The sequence below is a fragment of the Neurospora tetrasperma genome (genome assembly GCF_000213175.1).
Source record: "Neurospora tetrasperma FGSC 2508 unplaced genomic scaffold NEUTE1scaffold_3, whole genome shotgun sequence".
Taxonomy (NCBI): Eukaryota; Fungi; Ascomycota; class Sordariomycetes; order Sordariales; family Sordariaceae; genus Neurospora; species Neurospora tetrasperma.
The window spans coordinates 2,790,827-2,815,320 of NW_009799101.1; the positions used below are offsets into that span (position 1 = coordinate 2,790,827).

At 47.2% G+C, this 24,494-nt stretch overlaps 9 protein-coding genes across 9 annotated transcripts; 4 read left to right on the plus strand and 5 right to left on the minus strand.

The window, feature by feature from the left end:
* Nucleotides 1-24: 24 nt before the first annotated feature.
* Nucleotides 25-455, plus strand: NEUTE1DRAFT_116987 (uncharacterized protein; the record flags this gene model as incomplete). Its single annotated transcript, XM_009852685.1, has 1 exon — nt 25-455. The coding sequence occupies one exon, from the start codon at nt 204-206 to the stop codon at nt 360-362; it is 159 nt and encodes a 52-aa protein (XP_009850987.1).
* An 83-nt stretch (nt 456-538) lies between these two features.
* NEUTE1DRAFT_63263 (uncharacterized protein) lies at nt 539-1,788 on the minus strand (the record flags this gene model as incomplete). Its single annotated transcript, XM_009852686.1, has 3 exons — nt 539-1,162; nt 1,228-1,365; nt 1,674-1,788. 3 exons carry the CDS (start codon nt 1,681-1,683, stop codon nt 999-1,001), a joined length of 312 nt encoding a protein of 103 aa, XP_009850988.1.
* Nucleotides 1,789-3,342: 1,554 nt separating this feature from the next.
* Nucleotides 3,343-5,868, minus strand: NEUTE1DRAFT_63265 (uncharacterized protein; the record flags this gene model as incomplete). The annotated part of the gene is made up of 2 exons (XM_009852687.2): nt 3,343-3,417; nt 3,481-5,868. 2 exons carry the CDS (start codon nt 5,866-5,868, stop codon nt 3,343-3,345), a joined length of 2,463 nt encoding a protein of 820 aa, XP_009850989.1.
* A 1,726-nt stretch (nt 5,869-7,594) lies between these two features.
* Nucleotides 7,595-9,965, minus strand: NEUTE1DRAFT_146409 (uncharacterized protein; the record flags this gene model as incomplete). The annotated part of the gene is made up of 2 exons (XM_009852688.1): nt 7,595-8,346; nt 8,441-9,965. 2 exons carry the CDS (start codon nt 9,963-9,965, stop codon nt 7,595-7,597), a joined length of 2,277 nt encoding a protein of 758 aa, XP_009850990.1.
* Nucleotides 9,966-10,791: 826 nt separating this feature from the next.
* On the minus strand, nt 10,792-13,507 carry NEUTE1DRAFT_81948 (uncharacterized protein; the record flags this gene model as incomplete). The annotated part of the gene is made up of 8 exons (XM_009852689.1): nt 10,792-11,312; nt 11,385-11,625; nt 11,700-11,794; nt 11,861-11,963; nt 12,020-12,266; nt 12,320-12,386; nt 12,438-13,050; nt 13,119-13,507. 8 exons carry the CDS (start codon nt 13,505-13,507, stop codon nt 10,977-10,979), a joined length of 2,091 nt encoding a protein of 696 aa, XP_009850991.1.
* Nucleotides 13,508-14,141: 634 nt separating this feature from the next.
* Nucleotides 14,142-15,117, plus strand: NEUTE1DRAFT_63272 (uncharacterized protein; the record flags this gene model as incomplete). Its single annotated transcript, XM_009852690.1, has 2 exons — nt 14,142-14,365; nt 14,432-15,117. Coding segments are annotated over 2 exons (810 nt in total), but the record flags the coding sequence as incomplete, so codon positions are not given.
* A 5,203-nt stretch (nt 15,118-20,320) lies between these two features.
* NEUTE1DRAFT_122251 (uncharacterized protein) lies at nt 20,321-20,880 on the plus strand (the record flags this gene model as incomplete). Its single annotated transcript, XM_009852691.1, has 1 exon — nt 20,321-20,880. The coding sequence occupies one exon, from the start codon at nt 20,321-20,323 to the stop codon at nt 20,825-20,827; it is 507 nt and encodes a 168-aa protein (XP_009850993.1).
* Nucleotides 20,863-22,250, minus strand: NEUTE1DRAFT_122252 (uncharacterized protein; the record flags this gene model as incomplete). Its single annotated transcript, XM_009852692.1, has 3 exons — nt 20,863-21,460; nt 21,635-21,894; nt 22,072-22,250. 3 exons carry the CDS (start codon nt 22,248-22,250, stop codon nt 20,952-20,954), a joined length of 948 nt encoding a protein of 315 aa, XP_009850994.1.
* A 719-nt stretch (nt 22,251-22,969) lies between these two features.
* On the plus strand, nt 22,970-24,147 carry NEUTE1DRAFT_116990 (NADH-cytochrome b5 reductase 1; the record flags this gene model as incomplete). Its single annotated transcript, XM_009852693.1, has 3 exons — nt 22,970-23,180; nt 23,243-23,324; nt 23,421-24,147. 3 exons carry the CDS (start codon nt 23,024-23,026, stop codon nt 24,112-24,114), a joined length of 933 nt encoding a protein of 310 aa, XP_009850995.1.
* Nucleotides 24,148-24,494: the final 347 nt, after the last annotated feature.

The following is a 24,494-nucleotide window of genomic DNA, read 5'->3' on the forward strand; positions in this document are numbered from 1 at the left end:
GGGAGGGTGGTAAGGTGGGAGAGTAGTAGTTGGGGGAGGGTGAAGGGAAAGGACGGTGGTGATGCTCAAATTGTTAAGAGCAGGGAGCGGCTTGGGTCGTTAGGGCAGACAAGATTGGAGGCGGTGGTCCCGAGTGGAAAGGGGATCGGGGGGTCAGATGTTCCTGGAGAGGGAGATGTAGGGAACCAACATAAGGGACAGGGATGGATGTGGGATGGGTGGCTCTGAGACTGGCCGACTGTAGCCTGGTGGTGTGGATGCCGCAGGATATCACCAAGGAGTTGAAAATTAATCAATGTGGTGATGGGGCGAGGGACGAGAAAGGATGTGGTACGGTACTTGTAATGTTTTATACCCCTTAGATTAGCTGGAAGGGTCGAAGGCATTTAAGTTGATACATGCAGATAGAGACGGCGAGCGGTACCGTGTAGCCAGAAAAGACCAAGGCTCCGTGTGCCTGGTTTAGTTGTAAATGTTTCACAACCCACTCCGCACCGACGCATTACACATCACCGACATTGTGATATAGGACCAAAACTGAGGAGACACGCTGCAGAGGACGCTGGATTATCATGTAAAGTAATCGATGATGACTAGCCTATTACGTGCCCATCACACATCTTCCTTCTCTCATTTGGGGACAGCTGGAATTGGAAAATGGAGAGAGGAGATGCGCAACGCACTGTGACAACAAATCTTCCCATCCACCATCCATCTCGCTTTGTATGTTTCTCATCATATCAAAGATGTAGTCGACCCTTTGCCTTTGCCACGACTAACACAACGCCTCCTGCCAAAACCAGCCGTCAAAAGCGGTAGTACCCGTGTGCCCCAAAGAACGCCATTCCCTTGTGCGGTTGTATCAAAACTGGAATCGCAACACACAAAAATTCGCCCAAAGATTCATGCCAATGTTGTAGTAATCAATCGCTCGTTTGTTGTTCTCCCTATCGTCGTGCACGTCCCCTAACCAGAAGTATAAAGCTTCGTGATCACATTTAACCACCGAAACCGTAGAGGGTACGGCCCTGGCGCTTGAGGGCGTAGACAACGTCGAGGGAGGTGACGGTCTTGCGCTTGGCGTGCTCGGTGTAGGTGACGGCGTCACGGATGACACCCTCGAGGAAGGTCTTGAGAACACCACGGGTCTCCTCGTAGATCACTATTGGTGAATGGGTTAGCTGATTCTTGACTGGTGGAAGGATTGGGAGGGGAAAGGTAACATACTAGCAGAAATACGCTTGACACCACCACGACGGGCGAGACGGCGGATAGCGGGCTTGGTGATACCCTGAATGTTGTCCCTAAGAATCTTGCGATGACGCTTGGCACCACCCTTGCCGAGGCCCTTGCCACCCTTTCCGCCTATAGAGTCATCATGTCAGCTTTGTCTGAATGAAAAGTGGAAAGTTAATGTCGACGACGGTGAGGTCTGATGCAAGCTGGTGGTTGTTGACAATGCGTCGGTGATGTGGTTGAAGTGGTGTGCTGCAAGTGAGGTGACGTGACGCGTTAAGGAGCTATGCCCCCATGCATCGCTACCACATTCCCCACGTACACGCTCGACCGCCAAAAAGGTATCGCGAACTCTTGGGCAAGCAACGGCGCAGCCATGCATCGACGACAGCGACGTCGACAAGTAGAAACAAGACAAATGATTAAGTATTACTTACGTCCAGTCATGTCGAGTAGTTGATGGGGTTGTGTATTGATTTAGATAATCCGTGACGCGATGCACAGATTGATGGAGTACTGTTTGTGGATAAAAAGCAGACACCAAGAAGGCTGAGAACAGGAACAGGAAATGGAGAGGGTTTGGGGCGAGGGAGAGGATCTGGTTAAATAGGCACGGGAGACGGGGGGTTGCAAAATGGAATCAGCGGGTCACCAGAGGGCACGAAAGGTTTCAACAGGTGGCTGCGCGCCTGCCCGGATTGCGGCTTTGGGGGTTGGTGCTGATTACGAAGGGTGGAATGAGTGGGAAGGTGGGCGATAGCAAAAGGGCACTAATCCTTTTTCGGAATTACGAGGCGGTGGTTGCTGGGTGTGTTGTGTGAATTTATTTTTTTACAACTTGATCAAAACTGCCGTATTTTGCGACGTGCAAATCGCTTGTTATTTCATGCTCCAAAAGCGTGCTGCTTGGAGCCGTTTGTTTTCCCTCCAAGAAAGAAAGGGCCCCTGCTGCACATCGCGTTGTGTCGTTGGTCCAAAGAGAAGCGGGAAAGACCGCAAACTGGTCTGTGCTCGCACCAACCTTGCTTTAGCGTCGCTGGAAACCATGAACGCTCGGGCCAGGAGACCGTTCCTCGCTGATTCTGATCTCGAATTGTTTTGAAGGCTCGCTCTGATTGGTTTGAAGCTGGAAATCGTGTGTGAAATGGATGAGGTTCTTGAAGAGAAAGTGGAAAGCATAGGTACTAAGGAGGAAACATGGGACAACGGGAAATCCGGGGATGCAAAAGACCTCCGATGTATTAATATATTCTAGAACTGTAAAGCACTCTGGAGTCTTCCATCCCAGATCACCCTTACCAAACTTGCTTCCCGACTCTAGAGTCTAGACGAGTTTGCGGTTGCTGAGGCTGTCCCACTTCGGTACTTCTCGTTTGGTATCTACGATGCCTTCTTCACCTGTGATACCTACCCGCTCTTGCAATTCTTCTCTTGGAAAGTCACGCCGACAAAACTTATCCGACTTATCAGGCGCATGTTTTCTTCTTTTCTTCTGCAACGACTTTTCTTTTCTTCATCGGCCCTCTCCGACTCAAACCGCCAACTCATTCTGGTCTCCTTCATGATGCAGACATAGCCAGGCCTCCCTAAGGACTCTCATGCCAATGAGTACTATACATTCTGGCCAATGCAATTTTAAGGTCACGATTACTCCTCTAATCGTCCAGTGTGCCGTACTCGAAAAAAAATCCATGTAGGTGAGAGGTCTGAACCCAGTAGTGAGGATATACCAATACGCCGGCTTCCTCACACCTGCCCATGTTCTCCGTTCCCAAGCATAAAAACGCCTTTTCCATGCAGAAATTGAGTGCGAATGTGAAGCAGTAGCTGGATCTGGAAGCGAACGGCCTGCTCTTTCTGTCTCATTCCGTCACCCAGCAAGAAGCTCCCGCGCATCAGATTGATGACGCTTTTGTCACCCATTCGTCGCCAATAACATCATATCCATCTGGTAAGCCATGCTCTTCAAAAGCAATTTGTTGAGGGGTATGTAACTGGAAAAAAAACGCATCATCATGCAACCTGAACCCGTAGCCATAAAAACAAGAATGTCCCACCATACCCATACCACCAAGACCAAAAGCAACATACTTAACTTCAGGGGTATCACTGCATCATGGAATCGTCCGGTCCTTCGTCGTCCTCCAAGCTCTCAATGGCTTCCTTGATTTGAAGGCTCGCCTGATAGCAGCAACTGTTAGCAACATCTTCTATCCCAGTCGCCTCCTTAAGTACAAAACTCACCTTTGGATCCAAGCTCAAAGCAATGGTAAAGTGGCGCACCGCCGATTTCTTATCGTGCAGTGTCTTGGAGAGCTTGCCCAAAAGGAAGTGCACCTGGGCCCTGTCTGGAGCCAAGTCCTTCAGAATCATGAGTTCCGTCTGCGCCGCCTTTAACTGTCCCATCTGCAAAAGGGCACGAGCCTTCTTTAGCCGGACATCGGGGGCACGTGGAGCCAGTTCGGTCGCTTTGGTGAAGTACGGTAGGGCCTGTTTGAACTGTTTCTGCCTGTGCAAGACCGAGCCTATGCAGCAGATTAAAACCGCATGGGCCGGATGGATCACCGAGGCAGCGTGATAATGGCTCAGTGCCTTGTCATAGTTGCCCAGCTTCTCGTAGACCCTTCCGATGCCGTAGTATGCATTGTAGTGGCGCTTGTCTGCCGCTATGGCGTGTCGGTAGGCCGTGAGGGCTTTGTCGTATTCCTCGTTCTCCACATGCTCGTGTCCTTGTAGGGTATAGGCGTACGCAAACTTGGGATCCAGTTGCGTCGCTCGCTTGAAACACCTCAGGGCTTGCTCATGATCATATGCCAACGACCATGCATTTCCGAGGGCACACCAGGCTTCTGGTGAATCCCATACTGAGTCGATCATCTCATGGGCAAGGAATGAGAGCTCCGTCTCTTTCTTTAAATGCCACAGAACAGTCGAGTAGACCTCCATGTCCTCAAGGCGAGTCGGAGCAATAACGCGAAGTCGCTTGAAGTATTTCTCTGCCTCGGCATAGTTGGCCTGTTCATACTGCGTCCTTCCCATCTGCGCCAAAACCCAGGGTGTGTCCTGGTGACTCCTCGGAAGTGACATGTACGCCGCCACTGCCTCCTGGCATTGGAACTGGGATGAAAGCGCATAACCGGATGCCAACTTCTTCAACAAATCAAATATCGTTTTCAAAGCTTCTTCAACCGCCTTGACAGACTCAGACTCTGCTGGTTTAGGGGCGGGGGGTGGAGGTGGTGCCGCCTGCAGCACCGGCGGCTCCTTGGCGCGTGGTACTGCCTCGGCGTGGTCAATTTCCATACCAATATCCTCCTGTGGCGGCTTCCGGTTGCCACTGATGACTCGACCAACGTTTGCTCCACTAGAGCCCGGCCGAGCAAATCGAGATATTGGGGGCCTAGCCTTCCTCAGCTCACGGGTTGCTCCCGCGCTCGATGTCTTCGTTGCCGTTGGTCTTGGAACTACATTGAGTCTTGCACTTCGCCTAGGTTCCTCATTGTTCATCGATCTTGTTTGGACTGGGTGCCCTGCCGCCGTGCGTTTTCTTTCAGTAATTGAGGTGGAAACCGTTGATGTTTTGGTACCTGATTCTGCATGGTCTTTGGCTGATTCTTGAGCTTTATCTTTCCTTCTTGTTCCCAGACGGTGTCCCGTTTTGGATGGTGCATCAGTTACAGTAGAGTCTGTTGCCTGGGCCGCCCGAGTTCTCCGAGGTGGCGCTTGCGGCGGCTCTGCCTGGTGTACGGCACGAGTAACCTGAGAATTATGGGCGGTTGGAGCAGGCGCAGATTGCGTATCGGTTTCCTCAAGCGGTTTCCCTGGCTGACTTGATGTAATGCCTGACTGAGAAAGATACATTTTGGATATAAAGCCATTTTCCGAATCTGGATACGACGCCGATTCCTGGGATGTCCCATATGGCCCGAATGGATCGCTTGGCTGTCTGTTTTGTTGCTGGCCGGTCTTCTTTTGCTGCAAGGGCTCTGGTGGTTGCGGAGAAGGACCTGCAATCCAAGCAAGAATCGGCGTAGCGTTGAGGCCGTACTCGAGGGTTTGCGCAAGACCATCGCTCGCCCTGAAAACGTTCGGCACTCTGACGCTCACTCCCATGTCGTAAAGGTTTGTGAAAGCTTCCCACATGAACGGATTCCGTCGTAGAGCCTCCTCAAAACATGGTATGGCCTTTTTCTTATCGTCGTATGCTCGGTAAAGTCTGCCCAAGAGACAGCTAAAGGCAGCCGCATCGGGATATGGCATCCTGGTAAAAGAGGTATGTTTCCCCAGGTTGTCCGCCTTGGACCATTGTTTCCTCCCATTCTCCAAGCCCGTTATTCCGTCTTTGTATCGTTCCAACTCCAAGCACGCCTGCGCGAAAACGTAGCAGGACCCTAAATGCGAACCTCTATACCCCGAGCCCCGACTGACGTGGTAGGCGGTTCGAGCGTCGCCGAGTCGCAAATGGGTGTAGGCGAGGAGATAGGCGGAATCGCAAAAGGATTGGTCGTGGGCGTAGAGTCGCTCGGCAAAGAAAAGTGCGCTCTCGTAGGCACAATTGTCGAGATGGTAGTAGATGGCCTGCCTTAGCAAAAGGGAGACGGTAACATTATTTGGCGTCATCTTCCCTGCCATGGCCGAACCACCAAACCCGCGGTCGAAGTGGTGTATGAAATATGCTACCGGCAAAACGGATCCATGGGATTACCGAATAAAAGATGGTGAGCTGAGGGTGAAGCGCCTCGTTCAGAAAACCGAATGTCGGAGGGTGGGCAGGAGTAGCAAATTCGCAAGGCTCACTTCGAGTGAAAGGGTTATCGAGGGGCGAGGCCTAAATCTTTGTTCGTAATCGTGAAACTCGTAAATGGACGGAGCAATCTTCGTTGTCGAAATCAGTCTGCGCCTGCACGGTCAAAGCAAAAGCCGGGTGCAAGGGGGAGATGGGCTGCGCTCAATGAAGGGCGCGCGCGAACAATGGACGATGCAGCTGCTGTATTAAAAGAGTATCGACAAAAAAAAAAAGAATCCGAGTTTGCTGAAAGCGTCGCAAAGGGTGGAATTGGGACTTGAATGGTGGAGTGATGGGATGCTGAAGGTACCGCTTTCAGGAAGCAAGATGGTCTGTGACGTCGGGGAACAAACAAAAAAAAAGAGTTGAAGATGTATGATGCACCCGGCAAGCAGGTCACCGACAGGGAAGGGTCCAAGGGTCAGCTTCTCCAACAACGACAACAGCAACCTGGATATGTCTAACACGACATGACTTTCCACTCTCCCAAACACTTCAGTTTGTGTTGCGACTGGACCGAGCACCTCGTGACGGAGGGACTGAGATGACGGCGGCAGCAAGGGCTGTTTTGGTCGCGCGGCAGCGTAGAATTCGCGATACAGATGGTAAAGTCGGAAAGGGCCAGGTTACGGCAACCACACTCTTCCCTTGATTTGCTTGTTGCGGCTGCAGCGCTGGCTGGCTGTCAGTCTTGTTCGCGACTCCAGGGTGAGATTTTGGTTGGGTTGTGTTGAATGTTGTGGTTAGGTGCGGTAGCTGCGCGACGCTGCCTTCCGAACCAAACAGTGGTGGGGAAAGCTTGCCGGGCAACACAGTGACAACTGACCCGACCCCCGGTCTCATCTTCACACCTCAGTTCTGCAACTGCAAACTGCCCGACAGCTGCCGAGACCGGCTCATCCCCATTGTAAGTGCAGTGTACATACAACTGAAGTAGGTATGTATGTAGCCCAGGAAGAGGTAGTCAAAGCAAAGCCACATGGCGCCCTGGTGCCTGCAGTGCCGTCAATCGATCTGATTTAGCGCAAGCAATGCCGGGGCACCATCCCCAGCCACAGTTGATCTCCAGGTGGCTGGCGAGGATCCATTTGAGACAACATGATACTGGAGTGTTCAAATCGCTTCCCCTTCACTCTTCCAATTGTACGAAGCGCAATGGCTCGTGAGTCTGTGAGTTTTCTGGTCATCAATCCACAACCAGCATCTATGTTAGGCTTGACGAGGTCCGGGTATCTTATCACGTTGTAACATTATCTCCCGCATCATCCACGGATCCTTGAGAGCAGCCAGACAACAACCATCGAGCCTTCCTTGCAATGGCACTTATCACAAGACAAAGAAAGAAAAGAAGGAAAGGCTAGCAAACCAGCCAGGTACACCATCTCCTAAGCCACCGCAGGGACCAGCCGTACAAAAGATGTCAAGCCTTGACAATCTCCAAATAGGAAAACAGCTTTCAAATGAGACAGAAACATATTTTCACACAGGTAATCTCAATACGCTTTTCCACATTTCGCCTTACGAATCCACCAATTCGTTGGGGATTTCCGACAAGTTTGCTGCTTTAACCTGTCATTCCCGGTCGTCTGAGCCCTCGCTGCTGTTACCGCTCATGTCGAATTCAACGCGAGTGCTAGCATTTTGCTCATGGTTATATCCATTATCCCTTACTGGCCATGATTTTGACCTCGACTGGGTTTCTGATGTGGGCGCTGCTGACGGCGAGAGTGTCACTTTCGAGGATGACGGCGACGTTGGTTTTGACCTTGGTGCGGATGTGGCCAGCTTTGGAGCGTTCCTCGATATAACGACCTCGCACTTGGCTTGGACTTGCCGCACGTCGTAGTCCTCTCCATACGAATTACCCGCTTTGATCAGTGCTGGGCATATGATTAGAGTCACTGTTGCGCTCTTCCCGAGTTTCTTCTTCTTTGCGCCAGTCACCACCATGAGCCTGTCTTCGAACCACACTTCTCTGCTTCTCAACTTCAAGGCAGCTGATGAAAGTTCATCGCCACTCTCACACTGAGTTGGACTGGCCCAAGCGTCCTCCGATGGGTCATCACAGTACCAGAGTGCCTGTTGCTGGCAGAGTTGCTTGTCGAGTTTCAAGGCGTTGAGTACTATGTTCTTGAGATCGTGATTTACGACGGCGCTTTCAATATCAAAGAGAAGCTTGAATTTGCTTTTCAGAATCTCAACTACCGGATTGACTTGGACGAGCAGATCATCCGCCGAGGTTAGCGATGCGAGGAACGTTGCAGTGTGACACCGCCAGCTGTGGAATTCCCTGGATGTGCGGCAACGTTCGAAGCAATCGGCCACTGTCACGCACTTACATGATTAGCTTGCTAGCACTGAGCCTCCAATTTCAATCTGTTCGCCTCCACACATGGGACATAGTGGTGAAAGACTTACGCATTGGGCGTACGCTGTGCGCATATCTCCCGGCCCATTCCATGCGACTGATAGTGGAACGTGTGGTAAAGATACCCTTTTCCAGCAGTGTCTTCCAAATTGCGGCCTCCGCCAACACTATCCGTTGCTTGTCAGTGTCAAGAAACGCATCGTAGTATGGAGTGATCGCTATCAAAGCCTCCATATTTCCGCTATGGCTTTCCTTTTCGGCCGTCTCTCTTCGTGATTTCGATTTTGAACGAGATGAACGCTTTTTCGGCGACGACTTCTCCTTGTGATCGTCGACCTGGCGGCTGCGATCTGTTGTTCCCTCTGTATAGTTTTGCTTGCTGGCGTTGTTCGCAACATGAACACATTGTCTAATCCACCAGGCCAACTGTCTCCATTGCTGATAGATGTCGCTGTCTTGCAAGTGACATTTACCTGTCCCTGTGCCACTCATCAGATTTTTTGATGCAGCCTCTTTGCTCAAGAGATCTCGAAGAGTGTCATTCTCATCCTCCAAATTGGCAACTTCTTGTTCCAACTCGGCGGTCTTTTGCTTTTGCCTATAGTATTTCGTAGTGATGTCTTCCCTCTCACGACTCGTACGCACCGACTGATATGGATCGAGCTGTTGTTGGTCCTTCTGCCCTTTATCCCGGGTTTTGGGTCGATAATAACCTTCTGGTTCTTGGACTATCGCCCTGTCATCAATGAAAACGGAAGACCTTTGGCCTTCTTCAGTATGCGCAAAAGAACTACCCAGATTGTTGAATCGTTCTGGCTGTGCCGCTGGCGTTGGTTGCTGTAGTTCCTTCGCATCTTTCTTTCCCAGGGATGGTTCGAATGAATTCGATTGGAGCTTTTTGGTGTCAGGCGCCTTTTCCGTGGACCTTTCAGGCGATTTGGTGCTACGGCTATGTCTTTTCTTGTCTGGTCGACGCGTAGAGCCCATAGATCTATGGGTCTTTTCTCCGGAAGAAGATTCGCGATGTCGAGCCTCGTTTTTGGTAGAGCTTCCAGCAGACGTGGATTCAACTTGATGCTGTCGCTGCCTTGACGGTTGTGGCGAGAATATGTCTTGGAAAAAAGAGATCAAAGCTCCCGTTGACCTTCCTTCACCGACAGATGCAACGGTCGTCTCATTGTAGGGATAATTCGAAGGGCTCCTGGGATGAGAGCCGCTGGAAGAGACCTGAGTAGTCCCTTTATGCTCCGGAAAACTTGAGGCTTTGCCCGAGCGGTCTGAATGTTTTCTGGTGGTTTTTTGGGTTGTAGGGATAGCGAAAGCGGCCGGATGGTTTGCATCCACTCCGCTGAGGATAGTGCTAGAGGGAGTTTCGTGTTGATGGTAGCCGGTGAAGACATTTTGCTGACCACTGCTATCGAAGTATGAAAGCGGCTGGTAGGAAACTGGGCTGGACGCCAAATGGGGGCTATGTGGGTCATGTTGAGGTTGGACAACAAAAAAACCGCCTTTGTCCTCGTCTTCTTCAATGAGGGGCCATTCTGAGACGGTGGTGCCTTGAGGGTAGTACTCCATGGCGGACACACAAAGACCAAATCGTTTCCTTTGGTTGATTTGGATCACCTCTCGTATGACGGTAGAATTTGATTGCGATCAATGAGTTGATGGGTAAAAATTTGGGATCGATCCGAAGGTTGTAGGTAGGTGTAGGTTTCGTTCGCCTGAAGGTTAGGCACTGTTAATTGGAAGTGAAAATCACTACCGAGCGGCCACCGTATCCTGATAGGCGAAGCGTACAGGTGCAGGCAACTAATGAAAGGCATCCAATGGAATGCTTCATATCGTGCGTTGTACCACAAGCCTTGTGTTGTTCCCCTCCCTACCTGTGTTGTCTCTCATGTGATCTCAGCCATACAAGTGTGACAAGTGGGCTTCTTTGATTTGATTGCGTACGGTTCATTTCCAACTACACGATTACCCTTTTACACAATGACCTGAATTGCTAGGAATTGCTTTGATGATTTACAAGTAGCTAGGTACACTACACCCCTTCTGTGCCTTCAGTTCCAACAAGACAATATATATCTTTACCTTTGCTTTCCATCATTACCTTCAAGCTCCTTACTCCATGATGAGGATATTGCTCTGGTCAAAATCGAACCAAAATGATGTGAAGATAGTTGTACTCAGAAAGTATATCTTTGCTTTGGACACTGCCTTGGAGATCTGCGACAAATGTTATCCAAGAGCAAGACTATCAGGCAAAGCCATTTCAGCAATAACGAACCGTACAATACGCCTGGGTAACTATTAGCATGGGAACCTACTGCGTGTGTAAGCCTATTGGCTTCCCATCTTGTGCGTTTTCATCGAGTGAACCCGATGTGCTAGGGGCCTGCCCAGAAGCAAACCTCAATTTCATGCTATTATACCGGTTTATTGCATTTCAAAATTTCCCACCACCTTTCCTGTCCTTAAGAAGAGCATTTCCCGGAAAACAAACCGAGATAAATGAAACAGCTTCAGTATATATACCTAGGCATGTTTCTACTTATCACCATAATCCACAAGAACATCCAGTTAACGTTAGACCCCTTCATACCGCACCTTGACATCTCGTTCCACCTTGCTTTGCCCAATTTGTAAGGACCACTTGGGCTCGCCCTCGAACCTCATTGTCAGGACGCCATGCAAATTTCGATACTCCTCGCCAGAAGGACTGGTGCACCGCTCCAAGGTTTCCCAAGGAACAAGGGCAATAATGCCGATTTCACACATCAATTTGACCGAGTTATTTCTTCGAAAAGGTGGCGGGTTTTCATGACTCGTGAAAATCGTGATCTTGATGTCCGACAACTCATGGAGTCGAACCCACCGCGAGAATGTGTGTGTTACTGGATCCCTGTTATCAAGCGTCTCGTCCTGGAGCGCAGTAGTTAGATATTATACATTTTTGATGAAGCATGTGTTCAAGACAGGGCTTGGTAGACGAACCTTTTTGAGGTACCACGTCATCCTGCGGACCAGCTCTGTACCGTCAGGATCAAAGTAGTATTCATCCTTTCCACGATCGCCTGGCACCTGGCCAAAACTTGCCAAGCTGTTAGGTGAATACCCGAACTGAACACCATAGCTAAACCGGGCTACTCTCGAAACAACAACGGGCATAGATGCGATGACATCGTCTGTGCTTTCAAGCACAGCGATTACAGCGCCTTTAGCAACGGCCGACCATCTGAATAGTAACCATGTTAATTCGTTTGACTAGAGATGGGTATTGACATGTTTTGCCTGGGGAAGGAAACGTACGCTTGTGATGGCTGCAGCACATTTCCATGAAACTGCGCGTGAAGTTGCCAGTAGAGATATGGGGAAGCACCGAGCCCGCCCACAAGTAGGATTTTCTATCAACAGGTGAGTTATCGAGTCAATGATGGACTAGGCCAACTCGGTGTAGAGGAAGTGCGTACTTTGGGTGGTTTACCGTAAGCTTCCACAATGCGTTTCTCTTGCCCAGAGATGAGTTCTCTTGTGCCGTTCCATGGTTTGGAGTATATTTCTTTGAGGGTATCTCTGTTGCGGGTGTCAACAGACATCTTTGCTTGGCAAAGTTCAAGGAATACACCAACTTGGATATTGGAAAGGTACCCCCCTTGGTCTTTAGCTTCAGCTTTTTCATGGCCTTCGAAGGAGGTCTGATGGCAAAGGAACTTTGGTTCTCTTTACCGCTAAAGGCGCGCTTCATTGTATATTCCCATTCATCCTGGAGAAAGGCGCGAAACTCCTCTTCATCGACATTATCAAACTTGAGACCAGATTTGGCCTTTATCCACCTCTCAAAGGCACTATCGGCAAGAAATGCGCCGCAAAGCTTGCCTATCAGGTGAGGTGTAAGTAAACAGTCAAAGTGAGAAAGCGCGAGCTCTTACCATCTCCTCTGACCGCTTCCTCGATTTGGAAAGGATCAGTAGATTTAACCCTGTAGCTGATAATGTCCTGGGGTCACGTTAGTCTATGAGGAAAATCATGACTCGATCATTGACCTACCACTGTTCCGCCCCCGCAATCACAAACGATGAAGGTCTCGCCAACTTCAATCTCGGGGTATTCTCGCCGTTCGTGGAGGGTGCAGAGAGCTGCTGCCTCAGGCTCTTCAACTAGGGTAAGCTTGGTCTTGCCCATGAGTCTAGGTCGCTCAATGCCTGCTCTCCTTGCCGCCTCCTTCAGTCTAGCACGGGCATAGCTGGGCCATATCGCCGGAACCGTGACAGCTACCCTGAGTGGTAACTTGTCGACATCGACTCGCTTTCCGATGTCCTGGAGAGAATGGTCCCACAGCTCCTTCAGAAATTGAGCAACAAGATCAATAATGCCGTCGCCTGAATATCGGGGATGCGACCGCAACGTATTTCGTGCTTCTGTAAGATAAGAAGATTTTCGGACATCTTGTTTGACATCTTGCTCATCAAGCAGCAGTAGCTTGAACCAGCGAATTGGATTGCTTTGTTTGGAAACCAGGTAACCCCACGTATTTGCTTTGAGGTTGATTTGCGTCGGTATCTGTACCTCGTCCTGTAACCTCATATTTGCGGATGGCCACCCTTTGACTTGTTGGATGTTCTCCGGATCGAAGGAACACGCCCAGGAGACGCCAGAGTAACTGACCATCTAGTTAGCTGACTAGGGAACGTGTAGGAGTAATGGAAGTCTTGTGTTGGGGTCATTTACGTTGTCCCAAAGTCAATTCCTATTGCAATATATCTCTCCTTATTGTCTTTTGCGGGTGCTTTTCGCCACGGTTTCCGCCGCAGAGGCAGGGGCGAAGTCACATCCTGTTTCTGAGATGTCCCTGGCAGCTGTGATGAATCTGCCGAAGGTGGTGAGTCTGCGCAGGGGTGGTCGGAAGGCAATGCTAAATCTGGAGATTCAAGAGGACCTTGTGCTGGATCTACAGATGGTAAGGAATCCGCAGATTGGGGTGAGTTCGAAGGCTGGACTTGTGGTGAATTCGAAGACTGCGTCCCGTCAGGAAATTGCCAAAGGTCTTCAGGGTCAGATGGGTTTGATACAACAGAAGGCACGGGAGGAGCACCAAGAGGTCTGTTCAAGCCTTCCATCGATAGCTTCACCTTGGCTGTCTTGGTTTCCATGGTGGGTGGAACAGTCGTCGTTAGCAGTACCTCTACCGTCGGATGTGTCGATGTTCGATAACGGTACAAAACTTTCGTTCGCTCGGCCTCTTCCTTCCTTCCTCCTTTATTTCAACCTGATGCCCATGTCCGCTCTTAGCTCGACCCCATCTTCTCACTAGTTGTCGCATATTCCGGTGCGGGGGTGGGCTATGTTGAGTGGTATATGGCGCAAGGCTACCAATCCCGATCGACTATTTGGTGGCGACGTGCATGCACAGCCCAAGCATGTGTAGCGAAGGAGCCCAACGTCGATGTATCAAGGTAACAAGGCAACCTGGAACAACAAAGTCGCCAATGGCATCCTGTTCTAGGTTGAAGATACTAACTTTGCAGTTGAACGAGGCAACCGTATCAGAAAGGCTTGCAGATGGTGATGCCTGGAACAGTGTCCATACTTGAGCTCTGATTCTGAGAGGTCGCCAACCTCGTTATGCGGCTGATGCGATCCGGCATCACCTGACTCAACCTGAGTCCAACCTACCTATGTAGCGGCCCAATGACACTACTTGAACAGACCCAAGTTGAACCAAAGGCAACTGTCTCCTATAGACCCATTAACGATCCCCGAAAAATCACACAGCAGGACCAGACATACTGAGTCTTGACTTTTCGAACTTGTTGACTATTCCCATCGCAAAAGCATCTAGTCACTTGACCGAATGGACACATCGCCGGAGTCGGGAGGTATGATCTTGGTGATGGGAGTTACCGGTGCCGGAAAGAGTACCTTTGTCAACGCGCTCAAACCTGAGTCGGTCACAGTAGGGCATACGCTGGAATCAAGTAAGCTATTCACTCACAACCCTGAATGCCTTTCAGTCATCGAAAACTAACCGCACGAGTGGAAAGCCCAGGCGCCACCGCAAGCCATACAAATATTCTTGAATGAAGAACAGACCCGTTCAGTCACCGTCGTTGACACTCCTGGTTTTGACGACACCCGACGTTCCAATACCCAAATTCTTGCAGAAATAACAGAGTACCTGGTAACGCAATATGCCCTCCGAGTTCCGTTGAGGGGTATTATTTACATGCATTCCATCCATGACAATCGCATGAAGCACTCGTCTCGTCAATTTCTCGAGATGTTTCAGCTGTTGTGCGGCGACGAAGCGCTTAGGAAAGTCAAGTTTGTCACGACCCATTGGGACAATATCGATCCAGAGCGTGAGGGCGAGGCACTGCGCCGTGAGCAACAGCTTCTCGACGAGTGGTGGGCGCCGATGCTCGGAAAGGGGTCCTCCAATACGCAATTCAGCGGCTCCCACGATTCGGCGGAGGGCATTGTACTAGACCTGATGTCGGATGATGAAAGCATTGTTTTGGAGGTGCAGCGGGAGCTCGTGGATTGCGACATGGAGCTGGGCGAGACAAAAGCAGGCAAGTCTTTGAGGAAGGCGATTGAGGATGATATCGCAGAGTGTAAAACCACCATTGACGAGATCGACACCCAAATGGTGAATGCCATGCGGTCCCGCCATCGCAGTACCAATGACGGGAATGTGGCCAGGGACCAAGCAGAAATCAAGAAACTCAGAAGAAGGAAGAATGAGTTGCAGAGGACGGTAAATGAACTGGAACCAAGTCAGCGAGAATTAACGGCTAGAGGCAAGGTAGGTCGAAAGGTTAAGAACAAAATATCAGAGGAACAACGAAAAGCGAACGCAGACAAGGCGAAAGGCATGTTTGCGTCAGCAATGGAGGTGTTCACTGCTGTGTTGAACATATTGCTCGTTGTGGTTTCGTTTGCGATACTTTGAAGCTGGAAAGGGTGAAGCTGATTTGTCCTTTACTGTGAGGCACCGGTGTGATAGTTGTCCTGGAGCGTTGTGTATACAAGGGGGGGTTAATAATTCAATCCTTGTCGCGTTCCTTTTGTAAAGCTATACCTTTCATGCCGTCTGAAGTCCAGATCAAAGGGTATCGATGTGACGGGATACAGTAGCGTTTTGAGTGTTGTATAGAGGCCTTGGTCAAGCAGCTGAAGCACCGTGGCTAGGTAACGAAGTACCGCTGGACTGCTTTGGATGTCAGTGTGGCAGAAGACGCGTCCGACGGGGTTCCTGAGTAGGGCTCCCAGACGAAGGCCAATCGCATTGATAAATGTTCTCATCATCAGTGTCGTGGACCTCAAAGTTTTGTTACCTACTAAAAAATAGTGTAGAAGGAGAAGTTCCCTTGGGACTTGTGAGGTCAAAAGTGGGGAGATGTGTTTGCTTATGTAATCATCCCGTGGCTCATTCCCACACTCAATCGCCTGTGCAGTCTTGGCAAGAGGTGCGTGCGTGCACACACACACACACACACACCGCACTTCTATATTATTCAACTTTATTAAAATTCATCATTTAATAACAATTTCTAGATTATTTTGAAGCTATTTCAATGTATAAAGTAATTAAGATACTAATAATTAATTAAATCTATTGTAATAATACCTCCTAAAACGATCTTTAATTTAAAACCCGCTGGTGTAAAGCGCTCCTATACTCAAAGCGGCGCGCTAGTAGTCTACTTTAACAAAGATTAAGATAAGGAAGATCCTAGCTTAATAATTCTATAACGCGCCTCCTCCCGCCCCAAAAAGAAGAACTGTAAAACCGAGCAATTTATTAAAGTTATCCCCAAAATTACCCCTCCTAAGAAGAAGGCTACTCCTATTAAAACTGCTCCTAAGAAGGCCGCTATTAAAAAGAAGAGAAAGGCCCCTACTACTAGGGACCCGATGCTAGAGCTAAAGTTAGAGCTAGAGCCGCCATCGTCCCCCCCCAAACCTACAATACCTATTAAAATTTTTAGTAGTAAAGAGAATTCTAATAATAATAATAAAGTCGAATAATAATTCCCCGTCTGCCTTACTCCTAAAAAATAGACTCTCAATACTTTATTCTATCTTTTGGGAGATAATAATAGTAATATAACCTCCCTAACTAAACTAATTACTTCGACGCTACCGGCCTAGCCCTACGCTATTTATAAACCGATTGTTCTAATACTACTACTATTACTTCCCAAATACCCTAAATCGATATAGGTCTAATTTAGTGTAGTCAATTCGTATATTACTACTAGTTGCAATAAACTACTACCCATTAAAGACTGAGGTATATTTAGAGAGGTAGAAGTTAAATAAGAAAATAATAACGAATTCTATAAATAATGGTTTAGGACGACCCTACTTAAGAATATTAAATAATTATAATGAAATTATATATAAGAAATTATTAATAATAATACGATTGTAAAAATAAAATAGTTAATCGTTTTATATAACGTTAGTTATACTATTACCGCTTATAATAACTATTGCGCCCGGGCTATTATTTATAATAAGATTATTTCTAAGACGGAGTTTTTTAATGGGTATAACAATATTAAATATAAGATTATTATAAAATTATACTTCTACTATATTAGTTAATAATATTATTTTACTATATTATTTAAATTTTAGTTAATTAAGCCGCCCGCTAGTAAAATCCCCGCCACCCTCTCCTCCTATAGTAATATACCCTCTATTCCTACCCCCTTTCGTAGTTTAATTAATCCTTTTATTACCCTATAAACGGCTAATATACTATCATCTCGAAGGTTATAAACTCTAATTAGTACTGAGAAGCCTAAGCGTATTATAATAAATACTATATTAGTAGAGGTCGAAAAGAATTTTAAAGAAAGACCGGTAGCGAAAGGAACGTATAAGGGTAAAGCTATATAGTACTATATACTAGGAGCTAGTACAAGTATAGGTATATAGTTTTAATTATAAGTATAAGAATTATAATAAGATTATTAAATACTAAATATACTATATTATCGACGGGAATACAACCTATTATAACCTTAATATTAAAAATATAAGTAAGTAGGTACGTACAATCTTGCTAGGGAAGGCTATAATAACTAACCCGCCTAGTAATTTATTATAAGAGATATTAAATAATAAAATAGTAGCCGCCTCTAGTACTAATAATAATAATAAACGTAAAGGAGGAGGTAATAATCTACTGGTTAATATTAATATTATTAATAATATTAATAATAGTAATAATAGTACTAATATAAAGACTATAAATAGTCTACTATAAATTATAGTAAGGAGGAATAATTTTAAAAGTCTATACTAAGTATACCCTCCTCCCCTATATTTATTATACCCGCTACCCTACTAGTATTTCCCTCCCTACTTTAATTTCCCTAAATTTAGTTACTTCCTCCTTATATTGCCGGCGGCTCTATAATTAATTCGGCAATTATAAGCAATTACAATTATAATATAGTAGGCGCTTTCCCTCCATTGGGTAAAGTAGTAACTATCGATTTATATACACCCTTAAATTACTTTACTATTGTATTCTATAGGTACCCAACCGACCGCGAAATTCTTACTACTAGGCGCGCTAATACTAACCTTCCTCCTATTTTTATAATAATTATAGTCTCTATTTAGCTACGAGTACTACTATTAATTGTACCGCTATTAGTAGTAAGTGAAGAGGACAAAGGTAAAGAGACTAGAAAATCCCTAATAGTAACTAAAGAATTATTTATACTACGTCCGCCCGTACCTTCGATTTTTAATCTTCGTTTATTACTACTACCCCCCGCCCTGCTTAATCGACCGGCTAAAAAAATTATTACTGAATTCTTTAAAGCGTTCTATAAATGTTATTATATTAGAAAATTAATTAAGGTAAGGCTAGTGTATAGAATTTTAATCGCTTTAAAGAATAAATTTTAGAATAAAAAAGCGCTTTCTAATATACTTATATTCAAAGAATAGCTGGTAGAGTAATTTACGAGGCTAGAATTTATATATAACCTTTATATAGTATTTAAGGATAGTATTAAAAACTTTCTTAAAACTAAATATATAGTATTAGTAATATAAATAAATTATAGTAAGTATACCCTCTAACCCCTATTATTGTAATTTAGTTAATTAATATATATTCTAAACCCTTAATTTAATATTATATTCAAGTATAGCGTTACTAAAGTTTTCGCTTCTATAGTAGGTAGTACTACTACTAATAGTCCTAATAAATAATAATAATATTACAAATTAATTTATAGCGAAAGAGGGGGGTTTCTAGTATTTTAGTATTATTATATAAATAAATACAATTTCTAATACTTTTAATATTTTTAATATTTCTAGTATATAACTCAATTTAATATATATAAATCTATTTCTCCCTTCTATACTCTCTACTGCTACTCTAATATAATACCCGTCTCTTTATATTCAATTAATTCGTCAGTATATAATTCCCTATAAACTTTATTTATATTATTAATTCGATTTATTACTAGCTTTATATTTTTGAAATAGCTACGGATCTACTATATTCTATACTTTACGTCCTATATTAATCGCTTAAAGAACGTAGCAAAATTATTGTCTAATACCTTATTACTGCCTTCATTATAGTATACCTACTTAAACTACCACTTAAAATCATTAAAATATACCTCGATAAGGTTGAATTCGAGAGAATACAGTAGTAAATACTATAATAAAACCCCCTTCTAGTTGTACACATACTAGAATTGAGTACGGGGGTGCCAACTAGCGTTATCTATTACTAAAATACTATTGCAACTAGGAAATAAATTTATTTTAGGGAGTAAATATTTTACTATCTAATTCTAAACCCCAGCTGAATCCGTTACCCCTTTAAATACTAGTATATTAAATAGTCTATCTACTATAATAGTTAGGAGGAAGTAATACTACGTACTATATATAAACTTATTTAATATTATTATAATAGCGCTATAAAGTATCTAACTAATATAACGAACGCTATCCCTTCGATCTATACTAGACTTATTACAAAATACGAATATTTCTATAATAAATAAAGAGATCTTTAATATTTATTTAATTATTAGTATAGGAGATTATTATAATACTTTTATATAAAGTCGCTTCTTCTTCTACTTCTCCTATTGAAAGTACTATTGTATAGTCTCGGTCGAAACGTATACGTTATACTTGTTAGTTAGAAAGGTATAGATCTTATTAAAGTATAAATCAGATTTTCGTACGAAGAGGTTTATAACTTCCTTTATAATATTAATTGCAATTAATAAAGTATAGAGAATAATATAGTATATATTATACTTTAAGTGCTTATATAGGAAGCTTTCTAGCATTTTAGAGAGTTCGCGATAGTAGAAATACCTTACTAATATCTGCCAAAGTACGTTTATACTTCTACGTACTCCTTACACTTATATTAGTAATTTCGGCGACGTTGTTAGGATACTCATTATTTACTAGTATTATTATTATCAATGCCTTTTAGCGGGTATTGGAGTAGCGTACTATATTAATAACGGTTCAAAAAATAATATAAATATTAAAATAAATAGTTGCACAATCTAGAGTATTAAAATATTGACTTTTTACACTAGTTTTGGGTAGATTTCGATATCAAACGATTGAGTTAAGTCGTGTAAAGCGATGTCAAATGGCCAGATTTGTCAAATGCGGTGTATATATGTGTGTGTGCACGCACACACCCCGCCAAGACTGCACAGGCGATTGAGTGTGGGAACAGGAGTGCGAGGGCCGGAGATGCAGCTTCCTCTCTCTTGACCCTGAATTAGGCACGCGACAACCGTAGGCTCGTGACTTTATCTGTCTCGCTACTATACTATCGGCACCACATTCCGCCAATATTAGCCATCACCAATCCCACCACCCAAAACACCCATTCAACCTGAACAATGGCTCAAAAAGCGCGCAAGGACCGGGCCAAGTCCAACGAGACGACCCTCAAGAACCTCCACATTGGTTCCCTCACCGTCAACGGCATCTTCCTGCTCTCTCACTTCCTCTTCCGGTCGCGCTCCCTTCTGTTTTGGTTCACCCTCTCCATCCCGAGCTTCCTCTGCCAGTACACGCTCGAGAAAACGGGCCGGCCCAGCTATGATCCCTCCACCAAGGCGCTCAAGGCCTCCGGTGAGGACCTCGCCGCCCCTGGCCTGACCGAGTACATGTTCGACGTGGTTTGGGTTACCTGGGCGGCTGCCATTCTCGTCACCCTTTTCGGCAACTGGGCCTGGATCTTCTGGACCGTCGTCCCTGCTTATGGTATCTACAAGGGCTTTGGCCTGATGGGCGCCGCCAAGTCCATGGCTGGATTGGGCGGTATGGGCGCCGCCGGCGGCGATGCTGCTGGTGCTGGTGCTGTTCCTGCTGGCAACAGGAAGCAGAGGCGTGCTGCTGCTTAAAGTGGGAAAAACTCTCAAGTGTTATTGCATGTGGTCTAGCCGCTTTGCACTGTCTATCAAACTTCTATTCTACTTTCTTTCAACTACACACATCGCCGCCATTGCCAACTACGACCTCGGTCACCTACGCCTTATGCCACTCCTGCTCCTTGGTCCACTCCCCGATTAATACCGGATCAACATCCTTCACCAACACATGAACATGTTCCAGCGCTCTCACGCTCTGCAACGCCACCCAGTTCTTGAAATACAGCACTTTTTCCTCACCACCTGGTCCCAGCCGATCTACAAAGTACTGCTTCACGAAATCACCGACGATCTTGCGGCTCTCAGGCGTCATATCGCCCTGATCATCATCCACCGCGATAGGGGTGCGCGTCCACACCACCAAGTGGGTGATGCCCGGTTCGAAGCCGTACGGCCAGTCATTCCGCAGGACGCAGTAGTCGGAGGATTCGGCAAAGGGGACGTCAGAGACGGGCGTGAAGGGGGGTGCGCCCCATGTCTTGGGCAGGCGGTGGGCGAGGAGGTAGTTGGTCATGCTGCCGTACGAGGCCTTGGTCTCGGCTGTCCATTTCATATAGCGCCGGAGATCGGACGGCTTGCGTTTGAGGACGGAGAGGTCATTGTTTTCTGTTATTTTCGGGAAGTGATGAAGATTCAAGAGTTAGAGACATGGGCAAAAAAAGCAAAGCGGGCGGGCAGGTTGGCTTGTAATATCGATAACGCGTGGATGTGTAGATATGATGATTGTAATGAGACGACGACGACGATGATGATCAAAAGAAAGGAAAGAGAAATCCCTACGGATAAGAACGCGCAGTTCATCCCATGAGTGATAGTTGAATTCCTCATCTGTCTGTGACAGCACCCACTTGTCGACAGCCGTAAGAGGGAAAGGGTTCTCCTCTTCCTTTACCGTGACTGGGGCCGGGTTCGGGTTTGGATCATTTGCCGGCGGCTCGGATGGCAGTAGAGCGTTGTCACCCATGATCTGAGCCTTTCCTTCCCGGGTTTCGCAACCGAGAGTAGGAATATCGAAAGGCGATCTGGGGTATTTCGGTTGGCTTGTGATTTTGTTAAGAGATCCTTTTGTGAGTTGAACCGTTCACAAGGGAACTTGCAAAGTCACGAAAGCCCGGGGCCCAAAAAATATAAAAAATCACCTCGATCGGACACTCGGTGAGCGGGAGCGGGATTCGGGATTTCTGGGCGGTGATAGGTATTGTAGGTTGTCTCCTTACTTGTGACACGGGCAAGAGGTTATAGCGAATGTACGACTTGTTTTTTGTTGTACAAACGTAATAAGAGAGTGTGAAAAGCCGAAGCGACGATGAACAACAAGAGCAGTTATAGGCGCATTGCGTCGAAGATGCCCCTTGGGAACAGAGGTAACAACATTACGAAGAGAGATAACGGCCATTTTGGGCTTCATAATTCGCTGATCTCGGGCCTAAGACGCTGATTCCTGTGACCCAGTGAGGTGGTGTCGTGGAAGTGGGACTGCCGTTCCGTGATTCGGAGGCGGGGGGGTTTTCCTCGGCTTCGGGACGGGACCTGAAATGTCAACAAAACATCCCCGGCATTGGGTGACGGTCACCGCCTTCCTTCAGCGGGATGATGTTAGTCAATTGAGCGCCGGTTGACAGTGGTTCAAGGGTGTTGTTACAGCGGTGCACAGGGCAGGTACACACCTGTTGTAGCACCCGCGCTACTGTATCACAGCCCGTCAGGTCCCGTCCCGTCAACGATACGCACAGGCACCTAGAAACTGGTCTGGCCCGCAGCAGAATCGACCCACCCCTCAACACTCAACAACGGGACCTGGTCCGGGTGCCGTAGGCTCAAAACACACCCCCTGTTTGACCCAGCCGAGTGGATTGGATCGTTGGATCCCCGCCTCCAATCCATCGCGTTTTTGCCGTTGCTCGAGTCAAGGAAGAAGTGGCCTTTCACGGGTACTTTTGGGGAGTGGTTGGACAAGAGCAGAAAGTGGAATCCCTTTTTTTCTTATCAAGAGGAGCTCTTCGTCTTGCCTTACCCACCTCGCCGTCCTCCTCCTCCTCCTCCTCCTCCTCCTCCTCCTCCTCCTCCTCCTCATTCTTCCCCTTCTTCTTCTTTTCTTCTTCTTTTCTTCCCTCTTCTTCTTCATCCTTCTTTTCAGGTAACCGACAAGAAGGGACAAAGACAGGCACCATGTCTGAGGAATCGCTGCTCGAGCGCAAGTACTTTGACGGGATCTACATCCCCGCCGGCCTTTTGGTCTTCGGCACCGTCATCGTCAAGAAGGAATGGACTCTCTACGCCGCCCTTGCGGCCCTCATCTTGGGTGCCATCAAGTACTTTAGGATGCGTACGTTTTCCCCGTTATCTCGAGGTGCTGAAAATTCACGCGCTAACGACCTCTCGTTGCAGTCCCCAAGAAGGTCCTCAAGCCCGCTGTCTTCCAGGAGTTCGAGCTCAAAGAGAAGACCATCATCTCCCACAACGTCGCCATGTACGTACTTTTTTTGCCCTACCCCTTGATACATACAGAAATTCGAAGAAATACCAAAAGAAACGAAAACTAACAATCCCCCCCTTTTTGCAACAGCTACCGCTTCAAGCTCCCCACTCCCGACTCCGTCCTCGGCCTGCCCATCGGCCAACACATCTCCATCGGCGCCGCCATTGAGCAACCCGACGGCTCCACCAAGGAGATTGTGCGTTCCTACACCCCGATCTCGGGCGACCACCAACCCGGCTACTTCGACCTGCTCATCAAGTCCTACCCGACCGGCAACATCTCCAAGCACATGGCCTCGCTGCAAGTCGGCCAGACCATCCGCGTCAAGGGTCCCAAGGGCGCCTTTGTGTACACCCCCAACATGGTCCGTCACTTTGGCATGATCGCCGGCGGTACCGGCATCACGCCCATGCTGCAAGTCATCCGCGCCATTGTCCGGGGCCGCGCCGCGGGCGACCGCACCGAGGTCGATCTCATTTTCGCCAACGTCACTGCGCAGGACATTCTCCTGAAGGAAGACCTGGACGCGCTGGTAGCTCAGGACAAGGGTATCAGGGTCCATTACGTCCTCGATCGCCCGCCTGAGGGCTGGACCGGAGGTGTCGGCTTTGTCACGCAAGAGATGGTGGAGAAGCTGCTGCCTAAGCCGGCGAGTGATGTCAAGATTCTGCTGTGCGGCCCTCCCCCGATGATTAGTGGGTTGAAGAAGGCGACGGAGGCGTTGGGCTTCCAGAAGGCTAGGCCGGTTAGCAAGTTGGAGGATCAGGTGTTTGCTTTCTAAGCGAGCCCGAAGGAAGTCATGCATCGGATGATTTGGCGTGTCTGTCTGATCCCACCTAAAGGAGGACTCTAGGAGGAATATGATGGTGGGGAGTGTCAGTAATGAGATGGGTTGGAAAAGGAAAAGGTTCGGCTACTACGCGTCATGAGAGGCCTGCCCCCTGAGAGCGCTGCCGCCGATACCGGAAGGATCTAAAAAAGGGATTCGCGAAGATGTTCTGTTCTATGCACATGACAGGTCGCGGGGCCAGCTATTTATCCCTCTATATATACCTATAATATGCTTGAATTTAGGTACCATCCTACCCATACGTGTATTGCACAACAATGGCGAGAGTCAAGGTGGTCTCAAGTTTGTTGCCGACCTGCCCGGGCAAAGTG